This window comes from Sturnira hondurensis, unplaced genomic scaffold, assembly GCF_014824575.4.
Source record: "Sturnira hondurensis isolate 20B ecotype Veracruz unplaced genomic scaffold, ASM1482457v3 Scaffold0019433, whole genome shotgun sequence".
NCBI classification, from domain to species: domain Eukaryota; kingdom Metazoa; phylum Chordata; class Mammalia; order Chiroptera; family Phyllostomidae; genus Sturnira; species Sturnira hondurensis.
This window is the reverse complement of record NW_028092064.1, coordinates 469,606-481,894: the sequence shown is the minus strand read 5'-3', so window position 1 is coordinate 481,894 and position 12,289 is coordinate 469,606. Positions and strand designations below refer to the sequence as shown.

The window sequence follows — 12,289 nt, the reverse complement described above, 5'->3', positions numbered from 1 at the left end:
TGAAGCGGGCACTGGCGTTTCCCCTGGACTGCATGACTAGTGGAGCCATGGTTTGAATCGAGGTGGGACCCTGACTTGCTCTGTTATCTTGGAAAAGGGTATTCAGCCTCGTGACCGAGGTGATCCAAATTTGGCACCTCTGCCCTTTCTGGCCAAGGATGGGCCCAGCTCTACCTGCTAGAGGCCCCTGTTGGTACCTTCCTGTCACAACACCAACCTGTTTGCTTAGAAAGCCCTTGCACGGTGAATAGAGTGTCCACAGGGGTGAGGCTTTCGTGGGGCCTCTTGTGTGCCATAACAAGGTTGTGGGGTCAGCAGGACCGCTTGGCAGCCCATTTGGAGATGAGGAAATAGATCCAGAGAAGTTCTGTGGGCCCACAAATAAAGCAGGTCTCTGCTTTCCAGCGCAGCTCTGCACATTTCCACTGTGGGTTCTGGGGTGCGGGAGGCCAGTGGCCCCAGCACAGTGGGTCTCAGGGAAACTGGAGCAGCTCTGTCTGACAGAGGGGGGATTCAACCGCTGGTTGCAGGCATTTCCGGATTCTGCGGCCTCCAGTTCTTGCCCTTGCTTTTCTCCCCATCCGACTGTTCTATCTGACCACCCCCCATTCTCGTTGCGTACGCGCGCGCGCGCGCGCACACACACACACACACACCCTTACAGAACTGACATCTAATTGCCTTCTGAGCCAACTGAACCTGGCTCTTCATCTGCGAAGTCGGGGCAAGAACAATAGCACTCCTTTCCCCCTGGTGATGAGGATCGTGGGAGACCAGATCATTCAGGGAAAGGACAATGGCTTCTCCAGCCCTCGCCCTCCTGAGCCGTGGGGACCGACCTCCACATCCGCGTTCAGTACGGACAGCTCCACACCGCAAGCCCCGCCGCGCCGGCTCTGGCCCACGTTCCCGCCCCTTCTCTGGCATCTCCTGCCGCTTCCCCTCTGCGTACCCGCCTCGCCACCCCCCACCTCCCGCGCAGCCCTCCGCCCGTCCCTTAGGTGAGGGCGAAGGAGGGGCGGGACTTGAGTTGTTTTTCCAAAAGAAGGAACCATGCATGCGTCTTAAGGTTAATCGGGTGTTTGGCTCAGAGAGTTTGGGGAGACAGGCCTCGAGCCCCGGGCGTGGGAGCGAACTCGAGCCTGGCCGGGCCCAGGAACGGGCGTCTCAGAGGGAGGCAGAAAGCACTGGTTCCTGGTCGCACGAAGCTGAGCCCTCAAGGTCAGGGCCGAGGCGGAGCTCTCCGAGGTGCTGAAGCCGCCCGGCTCTCGGTCCCGTGGGCGTCCCGGGCGCTCCAGCTCCGCTCAGGCAAGGAAGGCTACCAGTCCCCAGGCTCCGGCCAGTGCGGTTCCCGGAGACCTCAAGGGACCGGTGGCTCGCCCTCTGGGGTCTCGCTCCGGGCTCCGCCCAGGTGACCTTGAGCTTTCCCTCCCGGGAATCGGTGAACTCGCCCTTCAGGCCTCAGCTGGATGGGCCTGCGTATCCCATCCCGGGGCTGGAGAGAAGGTGCGCACACCTTGCCCAGCCTGGACTGCAGGAGCCGGGAACTGGGCGGTGGGCGCAGGCGTGGGTTGTGTGCGCTGGGCGGGGCTCCTCCCTCCCGGGCGGACCGTCGCCGCTCTTCCCTCCCTGGCTCCTTCCCCAGCCCCGACGGCGCCCCTCCTCTAGTTGCCCGGAGGCCCACGCGCAACCCCGGGGTTGTAAATTGCCGGCCTTCGGCTCTCCGCCCCGACGGAACGGTGGCCCGGGAGCCGACCCCACCCATTCATGACCTCTTGTCGGACTCAAACCCTCGCGCCTCGGCGGTCCCGCAGTGCACGGGGCCGCGCAGGGAGCGAGGTCCGGGCTGGGAGCGAGGTCCGGGCTGGGAGCGAGACCGTCGCTCAGTCCCGGGCGCCTGGTCAGAGCGGAGGCGGGAAGCGCAGCCAGACGGGGCTGCCAGCTCTCGCCCCACCCCAGCCCGAGAGGGGGCGCCTCGTCCCCATGACAACGCGACACCCCACCCCCCAGCCTCCCCGAGGTCCGAGCCCCCAGCTAGGCAGCTCTTTCGGCCGTGGGTGGCGCCCCCACAGTGCCCGAGCGGGGAGCTGCCGGCCGGCTCCGGTGAGGGGCGCGCGAAGCTGGGGTCCCCGACGCCCCGGCAGTGCCCCCCGCGCGTCCTCGTTGGGTGGCCGGCCCCGGGCGGGCGGCACGGCCCCACCAGGATTGGCTGCTACCCCGTGACATCACGCGGCTCGGGGAAAAGTGCGAGCGTGAGCGCGAGTCGGAGCCACAGCGCCGGGAGCTGCGGGCGGAGCAGGGGCCGCCCCTCGGCACCCCGTCCCCGCCCCCGGCCCGCGGCCCGGCCGCCCGCCCCGCCCGCTGGCCCGCGGGGCCGCCCTCCCATTCCGCCGTCTGTCAGGTGCGAGTGGAGCGGGGCGGAGGTGTCTGGTAAGTGACTTCCGCGGCAGCGCGGGGGTGGGGGGGGCTCGGTTCGGGGAGAAAGATGCGGGGCTCCCGGACCCTCTGGGGCTCCTCAGCTGCTGGTCCGACTGGGACGCGGCCCCAGGCTTCCTCGGGGCGAGCGCGGCGCCAGGGGCTGCAGAGGGCACCGCTGGAAGGAAGGGCCCTCTGGGGGCGCCTGTGGATGTTGGCAGGCTGTGCCCGCTCTCAGCCCCCTAGGAGGTCGGGGCAGCCGTCGGGGCGGGACCCCGCACTCCAGCCCTCCGGGTGGCAGCTTTGCTGGGCGCCGGGCGGGGGAGCCCCGAAGAGCCTTTTCCCGCCCGTCTCCCCCACCCCCAGCGCTGCCAGCCCACTCTTGGCCATGGAGTCATTGAGCCGGCGACCTTGGACCCCGACGGAAAGCACCCTTGCCCTTTCTTGGCGTATTCCAGGGCTCCCCCCTTACCAGGGCTCCCCCAGTCGCCCTGCTGTTGCCCAGGCTCAGAGCCCGGAGATGCAGCTTTAAACCCCGGGCCCCGTGGTTGAAGTGTCAGGCATAATGTCGGTGCCAGATCCCCTGCACCCCTTCTCCGCTCCGTGAATCCCTGAGTCTCCTCTCCTGCTCCAGGGACAGATCCAAGGGCCACAGCGTTCCCGGAGCTCTGGAGCACAAGCCTGAGAACCCACCCTACCCTCGCGGGGTCCAGAGCACGCGCTCTCGTTTGGTCTGGGAAAGGGGGATGGGGGAGCTCGAGGACCCGGCAAAAATCGGTGCCCACGCCCAGAGGCGGCAGGAACTGCAAGCCAGGGGGTTGGGGGAGGGCGGGGCGGAGAGACAGGGCCCCATCGGCCACCGGGACAACGTGGAAGAGCCTCCTGATGGGCCCCATAAATAAGTCGCAGCCGGGCCCTGGATGCCCGCCCGATCCCAGGGCTTGAAAACCAGGTGCCCCCGCTAGAGGCTGGGGCCACATGGTGCTTCCCCAGCGCGGAACAGGGTCAGGAGCGCGGGCAAAGAATATTACACTTTCCTAACCCAAGCCCCTTCTGGACCTCCTGGTTATGGGGGTGCTGCCTGCACCCTCTCGCCGGCTCTATCTGGAGGTAACGTGCAGCAGGCGCGCTGAGCCGAGCCTGATGTCCCGCAAGGTCGAGTCGGGGACTCCAGCAGCGGCCCCTGCACAGAAGTCAGTTCAAGGCTGGGACTCCTCACCGACGCGCGGGGCGGGGCGGGGGGGGCACTACACCGCCGAGCACACAGCTAACACAATGCCCCAAGTTCACGGTGCCGTCGCAAACCTGAGTGTAGTCTGGCCTTTCGTCCTGCGCCGGATTCTTTCCCAGCCTCAGGCGCGGCACGATCCAGACACCGACTTTATCCGCGCTCAGGCAGCCAAGATCTGGGGCCAGTCTCCCGGCAGAGTCTTTTGGAATGTGGTGGGTCACTTACTGCCAGCCCTGCATTTGTTCGTGTACACAAGCTCACAGGCGTAGGCACACCCGAACCATGTGCAACCGCCAGGCCACAGCGCTCCAGGCACGCACACGCATGCACATGCACGTGTCCACATGGCACGGGCTTGCTCACGCGCACACGGGGTGCACTGGTATCCAGGCGTGGCTGAGCGCGCGCACACACGCACATGCAGACAGCTACTAGCGTCTACTCGCGCTCCCCAGTAATCGCACACACAAACACGCACTCGTCCACACGTTCCTCGCCCGGTGCCGGATGGAAACCGGGCGCTCTTAATTTCCCACCACGGAACCCCGCGCGGCACTAAGGGCAGCTCCCGGGTGGGGCCTGGAAAGGGGATCCCTGCTTGGGGCCTCCTCAGTGTTCTCCGCCCTTTTGGAGTTGGGGGCGGTGGCCAAGGTTGGCTGCCAGCTCTGGGTCCCGGGCTGGCACCCAGGGACCGACATTGCCATCTAGCGGTACCTAGGGCCCTGGGCCGGGCTGCTCGCTCCCCCAGGTCCCAGGTCACCTGGATCCTAGAGAAAAGCGCCAGAGAGTGTTATGGGCAAGGTGTCTGTGGAAGACTCGAGGGGTTCAGAAAGACCCCTGGGGTGGGGGTGGGGGGCGGGAAGACACTGCACTACGCCCGGTCTACGCCGGCGGCTTCTCCAGGGGGGCCCAGAGCGGGGCCAAACCCCCGGCCACCTCACTGGAGACAAGATGTCCCCAGTGGAGACTAGAGATCTGTTCTGGGAAAGCCAAGTGAGGGAGGGGGCAGGGAGCGGGGACCCATCCCTAGCTGTGCGGTTATGAAGGGGAGAGAGCAGAGGCAAGAAATCAGCTGTGAGGCCGGAGCGCCTGGAGGCTGGGAAGGTGACTCCTGGGCTCTAACGCCACCCTGTCCCTTACACACTGACTTTGAGCAAGTTAAGTTAACTGACATTTATCTTCAGCCGGAAGAAGACAGGTCTTCAGGATGAGGACACTAGTATCGCCTGCCTTTGCAGGCTTCTGTAAGGTTTAAACCAGATGATCGATGTGAAGAGCTCAGAGGGATTCCTGACTCACTGTTAACACTCGATAAACAACCGTGGTTGTGTCTTTCCTCTGAGGCCCTGCCAGCCCCGCTCTGACCTCGCTGCCTGGGTCCGGACCCGAGAAGCTGGCGGGGTCGGGGCGGGCGCCCCCGGGGCCGTTGACAGACCCCATCACTCCGCCCGCCGGCGCCCAGCGCGCGGGGCCCGGGCAGGGCAGCCTCTCCAAGCAGGTGCTTCCGCCCGCCCCCACCCCCCACCCAGCTCAGAGGGTGACACCTGGGGTATTATTTCAGAGGCCCCCAGAGGTGAAAGGGGCTGTCCCACACCGGGGACGGGGCATTATCTGGTCTTTGCCCTTGGCTCATCTGTGACCTTGGTTTGGGGGAGCAAGGGGGGGGAGGGGGCACCACCCATTTCTGAACCTCTCCACCAGTGAACCAAGGATTTGGGTGGCGACTTCAAACTGCCGGGCCAGGAGGCTGGTTCTGTGTCTGACGGTGGATTAGGGGGGCCGAGGCCAGACTTGGGGGGCCCCGGGGACTTGGCTACAGCTGCTGATCCCCACCGCCGCTCCAGCGCTCTGGGGCAGGTTGTCCCGGGGAGAGCCCTATTTCGCAAACGAGAGGGGCGCTGGAAGGTGAGGTGGCTTGTCTGAGGCCACGCAGTTCGGTCCCCGCTGGCCTTGAAGCGGGGCCCGAGTGTGAGTGCCCCTCCTTCCCTCCCCACCTCTGCTCCGCCGGGTCCCCTCCCCCCCGCCCCTCTCTCTCACTAGACGCACAGGACCACCGGGTGCAAGACAGTGGCTGGTGGGACTGTCATGGGGCCCCTTCGCGTGTGTCACGGTGCTCGTGTTGCTGGGAGTGAAGGAGCTGGTCGCGCGGCTGCCTTGCCTGGCCCGGAGCGCTGGGCGTGGGCCTGCCCCACCCGGTTGGGAGAGGAAGGGGGAGGGGCAGCGGCGGGGGCCTGGGCGGGAGGAAGCGCAGGCTCCGGCAGGGCCCTGACCTGGCGCCCTAGGCCTCTCTGCCGCACCCCCGCATCCTCAAGGCTCCTAGCTCCACGCCGCCTCCCCTGGGGGCCTCTGGGGGGCCTTCTCCCAGGTGGGGTCCCTGGCTCCTGTGACTCTGAGGGCCTCCGTCGGCCAGAACTCCCACCTCTGGGACAGCAACATGACGTCCAGCTGCCGTGGGGCCTGGGTCAGGTTAACACCCCTGGGCTTCGGTTTCCATCTGTGAGCAATGAAAAGTGAGGGCGCCAACCGCGTGGGGGTGTCGTGTGGTGAAATGAGCGATACCTATAGAACGTGTCGGGAGGTTCTGGCACTTGGTAGAGAATAAACATGAGCTGCTAATGTGTCCTTTTTTGTCCCCCAGTGCCCTCAGTGGGGACTGGAGAGCAGGTCCCCTGGAAATGTTGGCTTAAGGCATGACCAAATGGCTGAATGAACACTTCTGACCAGAGTCACACCGGATGCTGCGGCCACTCAGCCCCTCCCCACTCCCTTCCCCAGGTCCCACCATGTTCACCCTCTGTCCTTGCCTCCCATGGGCCTTGGGGCCTTTGCTCTTGCCCTTGCCCTGGACTAGGCTCCTTTCTGAAGCCTTCCAGGTGGCTGCCTCCTTGTCACCCTCCAGACCACCTCCAGCGAGCCCTCCACTGGGCACCGAAGGGAGCTTTCCTGTCTGGCTTCTGGGTCACTCTCTGCCCCTGCCCTGCCCTGCCGTTTTCTCTCTAGCACTATTTTGTTGTTGCTCTCTCGTTTATATGATCGGACCCTAAACTCTGTGTGTGTGTGGGGGTCGTGTGTGTGGCACTCACCTCCATGACCACGGCCCCAGAGCTACCTCAGTAAATGGCCAGGGACAATGGAGGAAGTGATGGGACAGAGTCACCTCAGCTTCTGCAGGATGAGGTCCCTCTGCCCCCTGAACCCCAGTATACCCGACTTCACCCTTCCAGTCCTCATCAACAGCTCCCCCCTTTCTCTCCTTCCCCTCCAGGCACTCCTGCCGGGCCCTGCTAACCGAAATGGCGAACTTCACCCTGGTCAACAGCAGCTCGGGTAACCAGTCCGTGCGCCTGGTCTCGTCAACCCATAACCGCTACGAGACCGTGGAGATGGTGTTCATCGCCACGGTGACAGGCTCGCTGAGCCTGGTGACTGTGGTGGGCAACATCCTGGTGATGCTGTCCATCAAGGTCAACCGGCAGCTGCAGACGGTCAACAACTACTTCCTCTTCAGCCTGGCTTGTGCCGACCTCATCATAGGCGCGTTCTCCATGAACCTCTACACCCTGTACATCATCAAGGGCTACTGGCCACTGGGCGCCGTGGTCTGTGACCTGTGGCTGGCCCTGGACTATGTGGTGAGCAACGCCTCTGTCATGAACCTGCTCATCATCAGCTTTGACCGCTACTTCTGCGTCACCAAGCCCCTCACCTACCCCGCCCGGCGCACCACCAAGATGGCAGGGCTCATGATCGCTGCGGCCTGGGTCCTGTCCTTCGTGCTCTGGGCGCCTGCCATCTTATTCTGGCAGTTTGTGGTGGGCAAGCGGACAGTGCCCGACAACCAGTGCTTCATCCAGTTCCTGTCCAACCCGGCGGTGACCTTTGGCACCGCCATCGCTGCCTTCTACTTGCCTGTGGTCATCATGACTGTCCTCTACATTCACATCTCCCTGGCCAGCCGCAGCCGGGTCCACAAGCACCGGCCCGAAGGCCCTAAGGAGAAGAAGGCCAAGACTCTGGCCTTCCTCAAGAGCCCCCTGATGAAGCAGAGCGTCAAGAAAGCCCCGCCGGGAGAAGACACCCGAGAGCAGCTGCGCAACGGGAAGCTGGAGGAGGCCCCGCCGCCGGTCCTGCCACCCCCGCCCCGCCCAGTGGCTGACAAGGACACTTCCAATGAGTCCAGCTCAGGCAGTGCCACCCAGAACACCAAGGAACGGCCACCCACAGAGCTGTCGACCACGGAGACCACCGTGCCCGCCACCCCCGCCCCTCGCCTGCAGCCTCGGGCTCTCAACCCAGCCTCCAAATGGTCCAAGATCCAGATTGTGACGAAGCACACGGGCAACGAGTGCGTGACAGCCATCGAGATCGTGCCTGCCACTCCAGCTGGCATGCGCCCAGCAGCCAACGTGGCCCGCAAATTTGCCAGCATTGCCCGCAACCAGGTGCGCAAGAAGCGGCAGATGGCGGCCCGGGAGCGCAAGGTGACACGGACCATTTTTGCCATTCTGTTGGCCTTCATCCTCACCTGGACGCCCTACAACGTCATGGTCCTGGTGAACACCTTCTGCCAGAGCTGCATCCCTGACACGGTGTGGTCCATTGGCTACTGGCTCTGCTACGTCAACAGCACCATCAACCCCGCCTGCTACGCCCTCTGCAACGCCACCTTTAAAAAGACCTTCAGGCACCTGCTGCTGTGCCAGTATCGGAACATCGGCACTGCCAGGTAGGCAGGCAGGGGCGCCGTTGGAGGTGCTGGTGGTCACTTGCGTGTGCTGGGGGACCACATGGCTCAGCTGCTGTAGCAGCAGGATTTGAAAGCTCCTCTCAGTGTTCATGACGGCTAAGGGGAGAACTGAGGTCCCTGACAGCCTGTGGGGCTCAGGAAGAGGCTCTGGCTGGATTCGGAGAGAAGACTGGCTCTCTGCTCAGGCGGAGCAGGGTCAGCCCCAGGAGGTGTCTGAACCAGGACTGCTTGGCCCACCTCTACGGCTCTGCCTCAGGGAGCTGGGGGGCGCTGACCTACATGGGCACCTGCCCCGCCATGACCAACCAGCGTGGCTGAATGGACCTCAAGAGGAGAGCAGCCCAGACCCCCCTTGGGACAAGCAGAAGCCAATGCTTTGGAAAGGAGGCTCAGGAAGGGAAGAGTAGGGTCCCCTATTCTTTTGTAATCGGTGCTTTCTGCCCCCTGCACCCCGCATGTAGGCTCTGCCCCCTCCTCCCAAATACCACTCCAGGAGCAGAAATTTCTCCTTGCCACAATGCTTAGCCAGGTACTTGTTGGACAGGTGGGCAAGCTGACTGGAGGCCAGGCGGAGGGGGCTTTGGGGCACCCCTTCCTTCTGCAGCATGGCCCTGGTCATGGTCACCATGGGCCAGCGGGAGGGCATCTCACTCAGGAACTGAGGTCAGGCTTCCCAGGTCCCCAGCCTGAGCAGGGAGAATCCCCGGGGTTCTCAAGAGCCCAAGTCCTCCCCAAGGTTAGGGCTTGTCCCAGGTCACAGGGAGTGAAGGCGGCTATGGTGGGCAGGGTTCCCCATGTCCCCGGTAGAAAGCAAGAGTGCCTGGGTCACCAGAGACAGAATAGGGATGGACTTTACCCACAGGGACTTCTGTGCCAGTGGGGGCAGGGGTTGAGGCTGGCAGGCAATCCCCAGCTTTGCTCTCCCAGTGGGTAGAACCTTCCTGATGGGCGGTGGGCTGGACCAAAGGCCCTTGGTCTGGGAGTATCAGCTCAAGTGAGTCTTGCAAGTTCCCTTGCCCAGCCACGGGGTCACCCAGGACAGACTACGGAAAGGCTCAGGGCACTTGGTGGGGGCCCCTTCCACAGGACAGTAAAGAAGGCTCTGAATGACCTGTTCGTAACCGTTCTTTTTCTGGGGAGGCATCCGGCCCCCAAGAAAGCTGCCTTTCCCTCCCCCCACCGTCATCCACTCCCAAACAAACCACCACAGCAAACTCCCCAGGAAGGGGCTTTTATATATTAAAAAAAAAAAGCTTTTATTGGGAGAAAATGATTTTATTTCTTAGGAATGGCATTGTTCTGGGTGAGGACAAAGGGGCATGGGAATGAAATCCCTTTGTGGGGAGGCTCAGGCCGCCCAGAACCCCTTGCCCCACCCCACTTCGGGCACTGGGGGGTGGGGCGGGGGAGGAAGAGGGTGGAGGCAGGGCGTGGTTGATAAAGCTGAAGAACAGAAGGCACTGGTGGGCTCGGGCCTGGCCTGTGGGAGGGAGCGCGTGGGCCAGGGGCGCTTTGGCGTTCAGGCCGCTAGTCCTTCCCCTTCCCTTTCTTGGCTGTAAAACAAGACAGACACCGAGTTAGGACAGCTCAACCAGGTGACCCAGTGAAGATCCCTGTGCACAACAGGGGAAGGAAAATCCTGCCCCCTAGTGGTTCTTGACCAGAGGGCCTGGAAACTGGTGGGATAGGGCAGCCATTATGCTGCGGCCACCCCCGACCTAAAATAAACCGTTCACGGGGGATCAGGTCATCTTCAAGTGTCCCAGCACTGGTCCTCCACAACCCTGGGCCACAGACCCGCCCCCTCATCTAGGAGTGGGCGGGTTCACCTCTGCCCCGTTGCCCTCTCGGGGCTGCTGGGAGTCAGGAATACGGTAAGGGATGGGGCTGGGGCAAGCGCGAACAGGAAAGCCCTTCCACACTGGACAGGGCAGCGCTGACCAAACGCTCCACTGGGTGGGACAGGTGACAAAGCCAAGCCCTTCCAGGGCTTTTCCGGGACCCTAGGCCATGCCCACCTCAGTTATCTCTACAGAGGGGTGAACAGTGCAGAGACGTCAGGTAATCACTCACCAGGGCCCCAAACCTCCTGGGTGAACCGTTCCCCCCACAGGTGGGGGCAGCTCCCTGCCGCGACCCTTCCCCCTCTCCCCTGGCTGACCTTTGGTCTTGGCTTTGGTCTTGGGGGTGCAGGGCTTGGTTACGCGGATGGTTTCCTGGCACTGGGCATTGTACCGCGCCTTCTTCAGGGTGCCTTGGCGGGCTTTGGTGCCAGAGCCCCCGTCACACGATCCCCAGCTCTCAAACTTGTACTTGCAGTCGGCTGGCGGGAGGGAGCCGGGGTCAGAGCCGGAGGTCTACGGCGCCCCCGACTGGTCTGCCCAGGTTCCAGGGAGGCTGCGCCCCCTTCCCTGCTCTCCGCCGGTGCCCCACCTCACCTCCAAACTCCTTCTTCCAGTTGCATGGCACCCTGCAACGGAGGCGCTGAGTCTGGGCCCCGCAGGTACCTTCACGGAAACCAGCGCCACAGTCCTTGCTGCTGGGGGTGCAGGGCCCCCACGTCCACTCCGCGCACTCGCTCCCCGGGCCGCCCTTTTTCACTTTGTCTAAAACGCACGGGAGGGACAGAACTCAGGACCCAGGCATCCACAGACTCACTCAGGGACCCCTTCCTGGGGTCCCGGCCTCAGAACCCAGGCGGCCAGCCCCGAGGGGGCCAGCCCTCCTTCAACCCCCAAACCTCACACACCTTTCTTTTTGGCCACTGCGGAGGTGAGGGCCAGCAGGGCGAGGAGGGCGAGGAGAATGAGGAAGCCTCGGTGTTGCATCCTATGGGCAGAGCAAGGGTCAGAGCGCCCTGTGTCCCTTTCCCCCGGGGGAGCCGCGAGCACGCACTTCCCAACAGCTTTCCCATTTTCCAGGCCCAAAGGGTCGGGCTGCTCCTGCCGCGCGGGAAAACCCGAGGGGCCGACTCCTCGCCGCTAGCCAGGGCGCACAGCCCGGAGGCGGCTCCCCGGGGGTACTCCGAGCCCGGGGTGCAGTCCAGACCCTCATCTTGCCTCCACCCAGGACGACGGCCCTCCAGCCCCGCGCACGCACTCACTTGCTGCCAGCGATGGCTTGCTCCCTCCCGCGCTGGCCCCGTCTTGTCCCGCTCCGGCCGCCGCGGCCCCTTTTGTCTCCAGAACCGGTCTGAGCCGGTCACATGGGCCCCCGCCCCACCACCACCGAGGAAGAGCCCGCCCCACCCCCTCCCCTTAAATCCCCGCACCGCCCCCCGACCCCGGCGTCCCCGCCTCCACTCCCGCCTGGCGTTCCTGGCGTCTCCACCCGGGCTTCCCGCCGCGGGTGCTCTCGCTTCGCCCCGGCGGTGCCCTCACCCCACAGATGCCTGGCGCTGCCGGCCCCAGGCCTCCGTCTTGCCCTGATACCCAGGTCCCCGGCTCCAGGCCCAGCTTTCCACCCTTGTGCTCTGCCCCCTCCCAGGGGCAATCCCCACTCCAAAAAGGACCCGAACCTCCTTTTTGGGCGGCGGGGCCTTCGATGGGGACCGTGAGGGAGCGCGGAGTTCTGGTGTGTCACCGGGCCTGCTGCGGCCCGAGTTTCAGCCTGTGTTCAGCTCTGGGCCCCAAGCCCCCGCGCCCCCCAGGGCCTGCTGGCCCCCAGCGCCCCGGTGCTGCTGGAAAGGCGCATTCGCCCCTCGTCGGACAGCGAAGTGTGCAGGGAGGTGCTTTTCTCAGTGTTGGGAGCCCGGGACAGGAACCCCAGAGAACGCGTGTGGGACGAGGGTGGGGGTGCTGCGCCTTTCCCGGAGCGTAGGTCTGCAGGGGTGGGAGAGGCGGAGGAGGCGGGACCGCAGGCCTGCGTTTAGGAAGACTCGGAGCCGACCCGGGCCC

General features: G+C 64.4%; 2 protein-coding genes across 2 annotated transcripts; one reads left to right on the top strand and one right to left on the bottom strand.

Moving 5' to 3' along the window:
• Window positions 1-6,904: 6,904 nt before the first annotated feature.
• On the top strand, window positions 6,905-9,602 carry CHRM4 (cholinergic receptor muscarinic 4). The gene has a single exon (XM_037028002.1). It carries the CDS (start codon window positions 6,940-6,942, stop codon window positions 8,374-8,376), a length of 1,437 nt encoding a protein of 478 aa, XP_036883897.1. The 5' UTR covers window positions 6,905-6,939; the 3' UTR covers window positions 8,377-9,602.
• Window positions 9,603-9,652: 50 nt separating this feature from the next.
• MDK (midkine) lies at window positions 9,653-11,588 on the bottom strand. Its single transcript, XM_037028003.1, has 5 exons — window positions 11,497-11,588; window positions 11,143-11,222; window positions 10,832-10,999; window positions 10,555-10,716; window positions 9,653-9,946 (listed from the first exon to the last, which is right to left on the bottom strand). The coding sequence occupies exons 2-5, from the start codon at window positions 11,219-11,221 to the stop codon at window positions 9,921-9,923; spliced, it is 435 nt and encodes a 144-aa protein (XP_036883898.1). The 5' UTR covers window position 11,222; window positions 11,497-11,588; the 3' UTR covers window positions 9,653-9,920.
• Window positions 11,589-12,289: the final 701 nt, after the last annotated feature.